This window comes from Larimichthys crocea, chromosome XXII (genome assembly GCF_000972845.2).
Source record: "Larimichthys crocea isolate SSNF chromosome XXII, L_crocea_2.0, whole genome shotgun sequence".
Taxonomy (NCBI): domain Eukaryota; kingdom Metazoa; phylum Chordata; class Actinopteri; family Sciaenidae; genus Larimichthys; species Larimichthys crocea.
Genome location: NC_040032.1, coordinates 6,835,202 through 6,851,520, shown reverse-complemented (window position 1 = coordinate 6,851,520; position 16,319 = coordinate 6,835,202). Strand labels below are relative to the sequence as shown.

The window sequence follows — 16,319 nt, the reverse complement described above, 5'->3', positions numbered from 1 at the left end:
TGGATTCCACAGATGTTTTCTGTTCGTTCTGAGAACTCTCTCTTTTTCACCACATTCAGTTCAACAGTATACACTTACGAACCTGCTTTACAGGTCAGCATCTGACACCATTGCTGGATGTCAACGTGTCAATATTAATCTTAGAGGTTCGGTTCAGACTACTTACAAAAAGTCTTGATTACCTTCCATGGCCTGATCACCACTCAGATCTGTTTTATTTGTCAAGGCTATGAGATATCTGCCTCCACAGCTTCTGCCATAACCCCACAGAGTGAAAAGATTTTTTTTGGTTGTTACAATTTCGAAAAATTTCTTTCCACAAACAATGTCGTGGTTACTCTGGATAACCCGCAAAGCACACTATCCACAGTATTCTTGGAGGCTACTTCTTTAGTTAAATCTATTATTATTATCATTTCCATTACACAGACTGACTGCCTTCAATGCATGCAACCTTCTCTAGTAACCCCACCTAAAAAACGTCTGTTCAGTGTTGATTCTGAAATTCTGAAATTCTTTGGCTTTAAGTTCTGGCATATTCTGTCTTTTACTGTCACTGGTTTGTCTCCAGTGCTGTCATGTCTGATGCTGACGCTCTCTTATCAAGCCAATTCCTCCCAGTTTGTGCTGTCTATGACAAATCACGAGAAATCGCTTGGCAGTACCCGTTTTGTCAGAGATTTTCACATGGGCTCTGACTCATACCATATTCACAATGCCTGGCAAAAGACATCACATAGTGTTACTGTGTAACACATCCAGGACACTGAAGAGTTATTATTCCATTTTCACTGCACAGTTCATTTCATATTTCCATGACACAGCAGTCGATTATTCTACTGCTTATACCGTATACCGTAAGATTGTATACTAATGCTTGTTTTAGTTTGAAAATTTGTGCAACAGTTCTCACATTAATACCACAAATTGCAAAAATGATGATGCCTTTAATCACACTGTGTAATATACTGGTTGCAGCCTGATTTTCTTTGCTTTTTAGGAAGTTTTATGTATGAGTTTGCTCATCTGTCCACCCTGCCTCATTTCTTTGGTGTTACACACATCGTTCTGAATGCAATGTGAGCGCTGACTCTTCATACATTTGTGAAATTATGTTGCATTACTTCAAATATTACAGCAGCAAAACAGGATAAACACAAAGCCAAGTTAAACGGTTTGTGTGCTCAAAACCCATTCAGCATCACGGTGCGTGGCCGTGACACAGAAAAACATTTTTACAAGACATTTCCTGAGTGTCTGGGCTTTCTGTCCGTGAAATAAAACCATCAGCTGTAAATCCTTCAGTCATCCTTTCACCTGACAAGCTCTTTAGCACATCACAACACTGTATTGTAATTCCACCAATGCTGCCCATATGCTGACTTTCTCCTACAGCATGAGGCCAAAACAAGCCCCCGAGCACGTACCCGGACACAATACAGCCATATGTACTGGAAGGACTAATTATCCAACTGCAAACACACACTCTCCTCTCATTGTGCTTTAAAACTAAGCACAGCTTTCAGGCCGAGGAGTGACGTATCCTCAGTACAGAAACAAAAAGAGATATTTTGATTTGTAATACAGTGAAGACCTCGAAACTGGAAGATTCTTCTTTCAGACCTTTTCTCTGATGTAACTCCAACTCTGCAAGCCCTCATGTGGTAATAGGGTCATGTTATCATATGATACAGAACCATCTGTCTGCTCAGTGCATCACCTTGTGTAATGTTCACACCATGTGCTACCTGTGTGTTTTTAATTTCCTGATCTTGTCTGTGTTGTTCTTTAGTTATATTCTATTCAGTCTGCTCGCAAATCGTCCTGTTCTACCGATAATTTCCAGGGACAATGTTATGTCACTCACAGGGTAAATGTGTTCCATTGGAAACAAATTTGTCATGTAGTCCAATTTATGTCAATTTAATATCCTCACTATTGCTGCACTACAATCTAAATGTATAATTTTGCTTCTATAACTTTAATAGCATAGCCCACACCCAGGGCAATATATAATTCTGTCTGTGACATTAATAACACTTGGTTGCGTATCATGTGCATTGTACCATGATTTTTTTTAATGTGGCATAATAATTGAACTCAAGATCTGTCATTTTAAAAATAAGTTCTTTGGTCACTCGCCATTCCCATTTGTCATGGAGTCCCTGCATGGTATGAATCAATTTTCTGCAGACATATTTGAAGAAATATCCCAGATGATTGTGGTGCATGTCTTCTTTTACCATCCCACACATAACAGATAACATTAGAAATAATTTAATGTATGCATGGCCGTATTATTTGAGGCATCATTTGCACATGTACGAGCAATTCAGCCCAGCTGCACAAAACTGCACACACACACACACTTCTGCATAAACTGGAGCAGCAGCATGTTTACCATAAACTGGTATTCGGATTAATGTGCCATCAGTAAGATCAACATTCATCTTATATCATACACAAGCAGCCCACCCTGACGCTCACACAAACCACAACCACAAGTGACTTTGATAAGTTAGTTCCAGCAGGGTCATTCTTTCCAAGTATGACAGCAGAAAGGGCAGAAATGTGACCCTTTGTCCCATCTACTGAGTACAGCTATTGATTGTAGTTGAATATGCATAGTCCGAGTGCAGGGGCCAAACAGATCCTTTATTTGCATATTAAGATAGGCATAATGAAAATACACACATGGGACTCACTAGGACTAAATGAAAACAAAAACGAGTATTATTAGATTTGAATATTTATTATTCATTCTTATAACTGTGCAAACAATAATGCATCTATTTTTATTGCCGCCATTCTTTTCATGCAGTGCTTCAGTTTAGGACGAACTCTGCACTATTTACCTCTACGTCTTCTTACTTTCTTTGTGCCTGACTGGACATGATTTAAGTTGTTTTTTACCGTTATGGAGTTGATTCACTCTGCACAGAAACTACGTTTATTCTGCACGGCAGTTCCTTAATTGGTTCTCAGTTTTTTGGAGTAAGGGAGGGTTGTGTTTGTTTTTTGCAGTCAGTGTGTTGTGTTGTGCCTTAAAATCTCTCCAAGTATATTAGGAAAGTGATGTGACAGTATATCAAATAGTTATTTTTTTCAGGGAATGAAACGTGCATATAAATATATAAAACATTCAATAAAGGGAAAAGAAGTAAGAAAAGTAACTGCAACAATAAAAACAATACTTTTATGATACCTGCGATGTGTGTTTTGAGGGTTTATTTGCTGTTTATATAAGTTACATAGATTCCTTTTATGCTCCTACTGTGGAAACGTTTATTACTAGTTTCATCATATTGCAAACTCGGATAACTCGGAGCTAGTTGCCCAACGCTGCGGCATGGTAATCATCGGCTGTGCTTACTTATGATCTATGTATATAATGAATATAATGTGGAATTATAGTTCCACATTGTTTACACAGTAAACAACCTGTGACAGTTCCACCCAAAGGGAGGAGACGGAGGAGGAGAAAGAGACCTGAGGGAGGCAGCTAAAGGAAGAGCTTCATTGCAAAAATTGTCTTCAAAGCAGAGGCCGACCAACGGCTGAATTATATTGACTAAAATATTCAGCAGCTACTTCCTACACACTTTCCTCATTTTCATTATTTCATTTTGGGTGATGACTAGAATAAGCTTGCTTTTATGTTAAAAAATATATATAGGCACTGCCATCTTGCGTTGGTGACATCATGAGCCAGTCTGTGCAGTATGATATGGTCTGGGGTGTGAAGCCATGGAGAGAATGGACCGATCTGTCTGCATGCAGGAATTCAAAAGTTGTATGCAGGAAAGCAGTTAGCAGCAGAGGTTCCACCAACTTCATCTCGTAGTTGTGGCGACAGCCAGCAACTCATTTATTCAATCAAACATCGAATTAGAAACTGATTACACTGAATATTAGACTTTAGTCACATTTGATGAATTGAGCATCCCCGTCGACAGTCCCAGTTTAATGTTCTCAAATTTTCGTGGTGCTTTCCTGAGCGTCCCTCTTTAATTTGATTCAACAATTAAGTAGAAAAAAAAAAGAACTTAATTAAACGAAATGGCCTTCCTTTTTTTCGTGATTGTGTGAGCATTGTTTAACAGCATGCTTATCTTCTCCACCTCAGCTGTTTTCTTGCAGGTTAGTGCCTTCATGGCAGCTGTATCCTCCGGGGCTGACTTTCCCCGTACGATCTTTCTTATCTGGATGTGGACTTGGACAATTGTGGTATTTTATGGTTTTGTATTTTTTTGTTTTTTTAGTCCCACTAATGAAACCATTAGTTCTCTTGGCATGCTGACAACATACTGAACACATCTGTCAAGTCGCCTCAAAAACAGGTTTTTCTTCTCAATGACTTTCTTTGGTCTGTGTCTCGTTCTAGAAGGTTTCTCTACAGATTTTTTTTAACCCCTGTGATGTAATGTCACATTGTTTTTCTGTCTCTTCTGCTTAAAATCTCAGAGTGAAATACTCACTTTTACACATTTGGTCGGTGGCCAACACTAATTTCCAATCCTGTTTAAAGAACGTAAAACACAGTGCACATTGTAATTACAATTTACCGACTCAGAGAGAAACTCACTGACTTTTTTTAATCAATCTGCTGCCAATCCAAATGTGCAATGACATATTCAGCTAGCTAGAGTCCAGCACTAACCTCCAGGTAAATTAAGACGGTCAAATTGAAAAGACTCGTTACATCTCTTATTGGATAAATTGCTGCACATTTCTAATTAAATTGTTACCCCGGGGATGTTTATACAAATTAACTCTTCCAGAATGACTTTTCCCCTCCGCACTTCAGACAGAATACTGCTGTGTCAGACATGTCAAACGTCATGCCAAGCAAAATGTGTTGGAAAAGCAAAGTTGGTTAGCCATGCTAGTGTTTACATGTTTGCATGTTTGTCATATAAGGCTGACAACTTCCAAGATTTGGATATTTTGTACTGCAGGCTATATGTGTCCTTGCTGTAAGCTACCAGAGTGTAAAGTTTAACTCACTGTATAGATTGAAGCTGCTATCAATTTCAAGCAAATAGGCTCAAAGTTTGCTGGTGTTCCTCTTCTTCTGTAAACTCCTTTGAAATGTGGAGCCTTTGGGGTCGTTTTCTTCACACAGTAGTAGGCAAACATGCGTCCAGTCCATTTTAGACTGGCAACAAAGCTTGATCATCTGCCTTTGAGAGATGCATTCAACCGTGGCGAGGAAGACAGGTTATTGGGTCACTTGGTAGACGAGAAATTTGAAGAGCAGCTAAGTGGATAGATCAAATAAAGAAGAGACAGTGTTGGAAGCAGAAGGCTTGCCTTTATTTCCCTGGTGGAGTCAGCTGGGCCAAACTGAGGCTGACATGTATGACCAGGCAGTTGGCAGGGCAGTGGAGTGAGGAAACTGCCGGCACGCTGAGAAAAAGCACTCTGATGTATAACGGTGATGACAAGCTCTTTCACTGCTTTGCCTACAAAACCATGAGATAATGTTTTACTCTTTTATCTATCTTGTTCTGTCATTATCTTATTCTCTTTCCCTTTGTTCGCTGATAACACTCCCATCCCCTGCTGACCTTTAACCTCCTTTTATTTTCACCATCTTCCTAATTTTCGATTTCCTGTTGGCGGCTTTGTTCATTTATCTCCGTGGACTGAGTCAGACGTCGCCTTTTTTCTTCCTTTGTGTCGTGTTCTTCCATTTAACCGATTGAAGAAATGAACAGAGGTGACAGCTTTGTTACAAAATAACAGGGCTGTTAATTGCTCAGATCACATCTTGTGGGAATTGTATCATTTACCCTCCTTAAATGAGAAAGGCTCTCCACTTTTAAGACTTTTCCACATGAAAGGGCAGCTTTTATCATGCCTGACCACTTTTCCCTCCAAATGGCTCCTTTCTGGATTCACTCCCCATTTCCTGTCATCATTCCTTTACCATCTATTTATTTATTTATTTATTTATTTTTTGCCTCCGTCCCTCCGCTGAAAACAAATTTAAATGCAGACAAGGCAAATCTGCCTTGCAGGTCCTCCCACGGTGAAGACATTAAAAAAAGCAAATAAGAGGAAAATCATTGCAATCTCTGCAAACTGCAAACAGAAATGTAAGGGAAATAGAATGTGTTTTTTATTACAATAATCATTCACAAATTCCTTTGAAAAAGAAGACTACACTTCAGTTAACATTTCCATATACAATTATGTACACGTGAATAACCCTGTGAAGAGCTGTTCTTCTTTTTTAACATCCAATCCCCCCATTAGGCATGAAAAAGAAAAAAAAATACAGCGGTGCAAAGAAGGCTATTTACTATGCATGTTTGTTCATTGCCTCTTTGATTGGTGCAACAGAAAAGGTCGCTACTGCAAATTAAACTCAACACCTCAGACTGTGTGTATGCTTTCATCTGGAAATAAGAAATAAATAAAAAATCAAGGTGTCTGAACAGTCGGTTGTCCAAATTACACTCTATTCCCAGAGGCTTCCGGGTAAATGAAGCTGTAGTGTAATCTAACTATAGTTTACATTGCTCTAAAGCCTGAAAACAATTTAAGCTTCCATTCTCATCTACAGTGTGAATAATTATGAAATGTGGTCATCATCATAATCCACAGCTTTAGGGAACAGATGGTTCAGAAATTCTCATAGGTGTGTTATCATGCAGTCCTAACCTTGTGTGTGCTTTCCACATGTGAAACACTTGTTTGCTGAGCTGCTCTCTGTCAGTCTGATAGCAGATCAAATTAAGCAAACTAGCTACTGCGCGCACACACACACACACACACACACACACACACAGATTTCCTGGGACCATGCCAGAGCCAATGCACATGTGGGAATGGCATCTTATTTAACCCATGTGCATTAGCAGCATTGCGTGGTCATAGAAGTCACAAACAGCTGCAGCCTCTATCACAGAGATTTATTATTTTTTAAATTTCATTTTATACTTATTACCATCTGTCTTTTACAGCTTTATAACAGTCCCGATACGTGGCCATTAGTGGCGTGTTTGAGTAAACAAATCTCCTTTATCTCTTCTTTATGACACCATCGCACCTGATAATATTCACTCATCACATTTAACACCATGTTGTCTGCTTTCCTTTGAATTACCTCTCAAATAAACCCCTCTAACATTCATGAATAAACATAACTGCACTTCTCTGTTAAACAATGCTGCTAGAATTTTGGCAGAACTACCTGAAACCTGATTTAGGGCACAATGATTACAGAAGAAGAGCATCATCTGGGCTGTACACATGTGTAGTGTGATGACATGGCAATACATCTGAGATATTTACCACTTTAGATGTAGTGACTGTGTCTCTGACAGCTGCGTGAAAATTGTCCAAATGCTTTAAAACATAAGTGCGTGCAGCTGAAACAGATGCGTCATTATTATTTCTGATTTGCAAACTTTTTGGAAGCAAAACTTTTCCAAGGTTTGAGTTATGATGTTTGGAGAATAACTTCTGAATCAGTCAGAAGACAATTCAAAAGAAAGTGTCTCATTTCTTGAAAACTAAAAGATTTTCTTTTCTGTGCCTGGCTGCCTTTGCACATTAACTTTGATTGCACAACGGATGATCCTTCAAATCATTTGAAAAGTTTCACTGTCTAATTAACAACTTAATGGCACAACAACCAACATTAAAATGATATCATTCTCCTGGCAGGCCGATCAGTGCATCACTCAAAATGGGCTTTAATTGCTGAGTGCAGTTGTTGGAGGATACATTTTTACAAAGCCCATAAAAATTTTATTAGCTACTGATCCAAAACTTGAGCAGTGATTAACGAGATGTATTATCAGCCTAACAAAAAAAGCCTAACCAAAAATGATGCTGCGAAAGCAAGATGATAGTTTGGATAACTAAGACCAATAATATGTTATATATGTTATATTGTTATTAAAGGGATAGTTTGTGTACTTTGTAGTGCGGTTGTATGAAGGATGTATCCATAGTCAGTGTGTTATCTATAGCAGACGGCTGTCAGCACAAAACTTATTTTATTTATTTACAGAATGCCAAATCCTAACAGGTTATCTCAGCTTTCCATACAGACCAAGTCTACACCGTACTCTATATTATTTACAGAGATGCAACAATTCCCACAATGAGCAAAAACGTCCTCTGAGACACAGAAATGGACATCCAACTGCCACAACTAGTACAATTTAAAGAGGGAGAATATATGAGGATAATAATAATAATAAGAATAATAATAATAATTAATAATAAATAATAACAATAGTGAGAGCCAGACTGCGATTCTCCCACTACTATAGCTAACATCACTATATTTTGATTATCCCATCACCATGAAATGAAAATGAAGATGAAGAACAGTACATGCAGTAGTGTTTCTTCTGCATGGTACTAGTAGCAGGCGTTCTGAAAGAAGACGTAAAGTTTGAATGAAGACTCAAAACTCTGTAAGGACTGCTGAAGCCTCAAGGTGACATTATGGCACAGGAAGTCTAATCTTTTCTGCTGTCTGCACTTTGTGTGTATGTGTGCAAAAGCTCCACCTCCACCTCCACCTCTACCTCTACCCTTTATATCTGTCTTTCTTCATTGTCTATATTCATTTATTGAAATAGGACAAGCATGCCCACACACATACAAGCACACACACACAGAGACATTAAAAAGAACATCATGTCTGAAGAGTCCTGCAATGAAAAGATTCGTATTTAGGTTTTCATAAAAGATACACGTCATCCACCTTTTCACCATTCTGTATTCTTTCTCCCTGTTTCGTGTGGAAAGAATGAACAGTATTGGATTATGAAGACTTGACAGACTGATTGGAGATGCTATGGTGCATTTGTCATCATTACATTACACACACACAGACACACACACACACACACACACACACACACACACACACACACACACACACACACACACACACACACACACACAGGCTGAGCTATCTATAAATGGTAATTGCATTAAATGATCATTAGAGTGATATTAGAATTCCCTGGTGAATATCAAATGATCATTAGAGTGATATTAGAATTCCCTGGTGAATATCAATTTATATCACATATCACATATCACATATTCCATATAAATTTACTCTTAATTCTACATTTTAAGGACAAAGTGTGGTTAGACCATTTCCTAGCTGTATTTACAACGTATATTACTCAGTGTTTGTGTGTTAACAGGATTCAATGTATTGTCATGCAATTTAGTCCAAAGGGATAATTCGTACTCTGTACTATTGGATGGATTGCTATAAACTTTGTACACGCAGGAATATTTCAAAAGAACTTTGCAGACCCCTTACTTTTCATCTTGCAAAAGAAGGTAGAGCTGCAGTGCCACATGTAAAAAGTGCTCAAAAAAATAAAACATATGACCCCAAATCACAGAAATACCAATTCACACATAGATGCCTCTTCCATCCACACTGTCTGTCTGAACGCATATGAGCAAATGCACTGATATTTAACTGTCAGAGCATTCAGAGGTGATGCTTTGAATGGGTAGAAATCTGCTGTGTTTTTCAGAACAACTTTGAAAAAATGAATTTCAAAAAAAAAAATTGCCCATAGTGTGTTTGTCTCTGTACTCTCTTGGCCAAAATCAGCTAGGATAGGCTCCAGCCCCCATGACCCTGGTGAGGATAAGTGCCTACAGATATTGGCTGGACGGATGGACATTCACTAATTATTAGGTCACATTATTACATTTCCATAAACCAAAAAATGGCTTTAACATTGAACTGTAGCTGAGGAGCACTGCTGTGTGTCCCTGTTTGTGTAAAAAGACAACATTGTGAACTATCTGAATAATGCACCCTTTAAATAGCAGAAAAATACTGCACCGCTGATCAGGTTTTTGTTGGTCAATGACGCATTCGCTCTCTAGTGCTTTAAGATAGTAAGATGCCAACAATAAGTCTGACCACACCTCATTTAAGACAAGCATGCCCATGGGCACACAGATGGGTGCAAGTACATTTGCTACACTCTTACAAATAAAGGTGCCAACTAGAACCATGTAAGGTTCTTTGCCACATCTCTACAGGAGAAAAGGGTTCTTCCTCAAACCCAACATAATTGGTTAAAGCCTGGAACCTCCACCAAGAACCATCTTTGAGAGGTTCTACAAAGAACCCTTGTAGATTGGCGTTGTAGACTGAGAACCCTTTTAGTGAGAACCCCCATACTGTAGAAACAACATAGGGGTTCTAAAAACAGCTTCTCTATAAGAGTTTCACCTTTAACCCTCTTTTTCTCTGAGGGTTCTAACCTTAGAACCTGCCACTGAGAAAACATTCAAACATTTTTAATGAGAAAAAGATGTATTTAAAAAAATCTTGGAACAATGACAGGATAGGCTGTCCATAGGAGGTCAGGTCAAAAGTGAGCTGTGGAGTTCGCAACATGGTAGACAGGATACAAGCCAGACACATCAGGCTCTCCCCAGCAGGTGAATTCATGTAATCTCCGGTAATGGTGACAGGTAGCAGGGAGGGGGGGAGAAAAAGGACAGTCTGTATCTTCATGCCAAGGTCCACTTATACCAGATGAATCATAGGTCAGCTATACACAACAAAGTAATGCAAAGTCCAATGAGAGCAGTAGAACTATTAGTATATAATAATAGTGAAAGTAGTCTGCTTTTTGAAGTGTCCTTGGCAAAATACTGAAACCCAAACTGCTGATGCAGTTGGCATCTTGCATGACAGCCAATGCCATCAGAGTATGTGATGTGTAGTGTAAAAGTGCCTTGAGTGGTCAAGAAAGATGCTATAAGTACAGTCCATTTACCATTTTGATGAAATTGAAAAAGCCTGGACAGGTTTTCACATTTATATAAATGTTGAAAATAAATTTCTGTTTTGTAACAGGTACAAAAATGTTGCTTACTTTAACTTTACAGCCCAACTTCCACCATAAAAGTCCTGAGATATACTCAAGATATTAGACTTAGCATAAGTTGATTTTCTGAAGTGTCTTACTTTCTGTAACTTCAGACCAGCCTCTGGTATCAATGTATACACAAATAGACATATAATCACACGTCCAGACAGGTGTGGAGGGCTGTGAACACTCCGTACTAAACTCCTAATTAAAGCTAGGTAGAGATGCTTAATTAATCACTATTTATACATCACATCTACATAGCTTGGAGAGGAGGATTTGGTGACCTAAATGTTACTCTTAGAAACACATACACATAATGTATCTCACTTTTAAGAGACTAGCCAATTCACATAATCTGTTTAATGCAACCCTTCAAAAAGCGTTCTTCAGAAGCAAATGGTTCTGGCCACATTCATGGGTGTGATATCATTATATGTAGGAAAAACAGACATAACCAAAAATGACCGAATATGAGCAAGTTGATGGGTATGAAGATGCATGTTGTGTCAGCTGAAATCAATGCACAAGCCTCATGTGCTTAGTTTGGTTGGTTTGTCCCACATGGGACATGGATCCTAATTATTCCAAATCACAAGAGAGGACGCGTATTTCTGCTTCTTCTGAAAGACTGTTTAAACTGTGCCGAAACATCAATACTGTGTTGATTTGGAAATGCACATTTTAAGGCGTTAAGGCGTATGCACTCTTCATGTCTTTTTGCATTTATTCACAGTTCAGGGTGTTAAACCCTCAAAGAGTTTTAATATTACATGTGGAAATGAAGTACAACTGTACAAGGTGCTGTTTTTATATTATACAATATATTAGATCTGATTAGTGTTGTTGAAGTAGATCTGGACTCCAATGACCAATAAAATCCCATCCATTGCTTTCTATCAGGAGTGGAGTGTTCTGTGCACTCTGATATTTTAATGGAAAGGAAAGGAGTCCATAGTAATTTCTTCACAGAAGGAGAGAACTGATGCCCTTGTACCAGAGGTGCTGAATTTCTGTCTCCACTTTATGCATCATGGTGCATAGTGACAGTTCTAGGTTGACATCCACACACCAAAGCTACATGTGCACATACTGTTGGTACAAAAACAGATGTGTACAACCTGCTTGGTATACCTATAAATAAAGCTCCAGTGCCCTATGTATCATGCACACACATGCTTTGAACAGATGGATTATACAAAACACTGTGAGTATCCACAATCACACTGAGAGAGAGATGCCTTCCTCCTCTGCCACGCCCTAAACCATAATCGTGGGTCCCTCCAGTACTTCTGGTCCCTCCTGACGAATATGCAAATGATCTGTAATTGTTGTTTGTGCATTGTGCAAATAACCTCTACAGGCATCTGTACATGAAACATTAAGTGAGTCACATATATAAGATAGACAAGATGCAACACAGTACGACTGATCAATGCTCTGCTCTAATATATCTTGAACTCTGTAAGGGCATCTATGTTGTTTCTAACAAATAAACCTGAAATATGGCTCCAGCTGCTCCTACTTTGTTGTTGTTATAGAGCCACCTCAACAAGAACACATGAACATTAGATCTCACTAAAGCTCAAAATTATAAGGAGCTGTGGCATTGGCGCTGGCGTGAGCATTGGCGTGAGCATGTTGGGAGAGTGAGAAATGAGAAGTTGTAATTGCTGTTTTGTACTCCAACCAGTATAATTGGATGTTATGAGTCAACCCCTAGCCCAGGTAGCCGACGAATGAGCCACAAGCACTGAAGCAAGAATGGAGCAGCTGATGCCCACTGGATTGTGTGAACCAGAGGCCGCATTTTGGATTAGGCTGTGGATCAGCTAGATGAAAAAAAAGACCTGCATGGTCCAGTGTCGCAGGAGCTCAAGAGCTGTGTCCACAAGCTTGTCCCTCCACTCTGTCAAAACACAGCGACTCTGCCATCCCTGATAAAACTTTGTCCAGGTTGAGGCAGTCGGCTGTGGTCCAGACGCTACAAACCTTTGGTATGCGATCTCGGCCCTCTCAACCAACAATCTCGAAAAGTGGATAAATGCTACTTCTGCCTGGAATGTGCCACCAGGGTTGAATGCACTTATCTTGGCTGAGCACATGCAGGCAAATTCATTGTGCTGAGATGAGAAGGCCAAAGCATCAAAGCCACATTAGAGGGTGAATGCAGTGTTAACGGAACAGTATAATTATGGTGTGTCAGCATTAATAATACATGCGACTCATAATTAGAGATCAAGTTGCTGCAATTATATTTAAAAGAGGTTACTTAAGCGCTGTCTCTTTGTGTCTTCCTCTGCAGGTAATGTGTTTGTGGTCAGTTTGGCATTTGCTGACCTTGTGGTAGCCTTCTACCCCTACCCCTTGGTTCTCTATGCTCTCTTCCACGATGGATGGGCACTGGGAAACACACAATGCATGGTAAGACCACATCAGTCACTGTATGTTTCACTTTACTTCCAATAAAAGAGTAAACCTCCCAAGTCTAACACAAAAACTCCTTTCTTTCTGTTCAGGTCAGTGGTTTCCTGATGGGGCTGAGTGTCATCGGCTCCATTTTCAACATCACTGGAATTGCAGTGAACAGATACTGCTACATCTGTCACTCATTCTCTTACAGTCGGCTGTACAGCTATCGCAACACTCTGCTGTTTGTTGCCTTAATTTGGGTGCTTACAATTGTGGCCATTATCCCCAATTTCTTTGTTGGCTCCTTGCGCTACGACCCGCGGGTATACTCTTGCACCTTTGCCCAGAATGTCAGCAGTTCCTACACAGTGGCAGTAGTAGTGGTTCACTTCTTGGTTCCCATTGCAGTGGTTACCTTCTGTTATCTACGCATCTGGGTGCTTGTGATTCAGGTCAGTCTTCTGCAGCTCTACATGGTTATTTATGTCTTTACAGGCACACACATGGGGTTAATAGGGGGACTTGAATAGCATGATACAGTAACAACCAGCCAAATAAACCTGCATATCATTAGCAGTAAAGAACATCCCTTGGGTCAAACAATAAGAAGATCCATCAGCCTTCTAGGGTTAATCTAAATTGGACCTAGTATGTAGAAAATGGTTATTCCAAGTTTAAGAATGTTGATCCTTAATTGTTGATCCTACTGGATGAATCAGTGTGATTTTTAAATGCCAGAATACACTCACAAAATACAGTACATCATCCCACCACTGAAATCTTTTTTGCCATATAACTGGAGTTGAGCATTTTAATCTTTAATTTGATCTTTAATTACCAGTAAGCTAGAGTAAAGTGTAGATATTAAAACTCAGTCCTGTGAAATAAACTGAGATATCACAGACAGGAAGATGGATGGGATCCCTGGAGAGTTTCTGTGTGGATATCTGCAAGCGAGCATGCATGGATGTTACTGTATGCATGGGCCTGCGTGTGTGTAAGATAGAGGCAGCAGTCTTCTGGGATCATTGACAGTCTGATTTCTATTTTATGTGTTTACATCATCCAGGTGCGACGCAAAGTGAAGACAGAGGAGAGCCCTCGCCTCAGGCCAAGTGACTTGCGGAATTTCATCACCATGTTCGTGGTCTTTGTGCTGTTTGCCATCTGCTGGGCTCCACTTAACCTGATCGGCTTGGCGGTGGCCATAGATCCATCCCATGTGGCACCCCATATCCCTGAGTGGCTTTTTGTGGTCAGCTACTTCATGGCCTACTTTAATAGCTGTCTGAATGCCATTATATATGGCTTACTCAACAGGAATTTCAGGAATGAGTACAAACGCATTGTCACCTCCGTATGGGTGACGCGACTTTTTGTGACAGAGACTTCGCGGGCTGCAACGGACGGCCGGAGCATGAGGAGCAAGCAGTCACCACCTCCACCGCTCAATAACAACGAGTCAGGAGCAGCACGCACAAACAAAGAATGAACCTGGATCTTTGAGCCTGGTAAATGGTAATTCCTGTTTTTATGTGACATTCAGACGCTAGTGCAGCTAAAGAGTATCAATTCACAAGTGAAACTGAAATACATGGCTCGGGGCCCAGATGAACATGTGGATATGTTTTTTCTGTAGTATTATTAATGGTGAAGTTGTGTTAATTATGTAATTAATATCATGAGTTCATCATTTGGAGGATTAACTCCCCATTAACTTTGCTAAAGTGCTAAACAGAGTTTCCTCTGTGATTCTCAACGACTAAGAATCAACAAATATTTATAGAGCTGTTGGGAGAACTGAGCCATGCACTGCATTTTCATTTTGCTCTTACTCTATGAATAATCTGAATGGTACATAAATATTTAATAAAAAATGTAATATCCTTAAATGTCTGCTGCTGTAGACTCCTAGACATATTTCACAAAACTGGGTAAACATACACCTCTCTTTAGTAACTTCGAAAGCCTCAAATAGTTCAACTCGCCTCAACTGAATGCTAGATTAGTACAAGAGGAGATAATGTCAGCGTGTCTATCGCACACTTTACCTACACCAGGCAGCAGCATTACACTTCACGCTGCCTGGTCTGACCCGCTTGCACTGCAAACAACAAGAAAAGACAACTTAGTAATAACTTTCATTCAGGAAATTAAGTCACAATGGACACAAGTCATGGACACCAAATCCTGTGATATGTGTCAATTAAGATGACTGTTTTAGTTTTTGAAAGCCCCCCCCGCCCCCCAAAAAAAGACAATTGTGCATATGATGTAGCAGGTGGAGGGCACCTACAACTGCTGTATTCATCATTCTACGTGTCACCGATCTTTCTCAGCTGTTGCAGCTTGACCAATATGTAACTTTATTGTAATACAAATTTCTAGTATATGGTGCTGTACAACCACCCTTGGTAAATAACAATTATTATATACTATTTGCAACAAGGCTTAACATTCATTTTAGATTGCATCAGTCAAATCATAAATCATGAGTGTAAATATAGCATATACCTTTTAGGGTTACAATATATAAAATATAACATAAAAGGAATGTAATTTATATCCAAACATTTGATTTGATTTGGAAAGTAACTTAGTACATTTACTCAAGTATTGTAGTGTGTAATTGTAGTGTAGTAAAATGTAATTTTGAGGTACTTGTGTAATTCCATTTTACAAGGGGCGGCTGGGTTTGGGAGGTACAGTAGAGCGGGTCGTCCACTAATCACAAGATCAGTGGTTCGATCCTCCAGGTGTCCTTGGGCTCCCAAAAACTGATGGGCAGTTGGCACAATGCCACCAGTGTATGAGTGTGTGTGTGTGTGTGTGTGTGTGTGTGTGTGTGTGTGTGTGTGTGTGTGTGTGTGTGTGTGTGTGTGTGTGTGTGTGTGATTGGGTGAATGAGATAAGCAGTGTAAAAGTGCAATCATATAAGCAGAGTCCATTTACCATTTACTAATCCATGAGCTACTCAGCAGTATGACAGTGTCTCCCCATTTACCAGCTGCAGCAATC

General features: G+C 39.5%; 1 protein-coding gene across 1 annotated transcript in view; it reads left to right on the top strand.

Annotated features, from left to right (window-relative positions):
- Window positions 1–14,793, top strand: part of mtnr1bb (melatonin receptor 1Bb) — a 30,263-nt gene extending 15,470 nt beyond the window's left edge. Inside the window, exons 2-4 of the mRNA XM_027273274.1 lie at window positions 13,195–13,313; window positions 13,409–13,753; window positions 14,371–14,793. Of these exons, the coding sequence (XP_027129075.1) occupies window positions 13,195–13,313; window positions 13,409–13,753; window positions 14,371–14,793 (887 nt within the window). The remainder of the gene's footprint in view (window positions 1–13,194; window positions 13,314–13,408; window positions 13,754–14,370) is intronic.
- The last annotated feature ends 1,526 nt before the right edge of the window (window positions 14,794–16,319 follow it).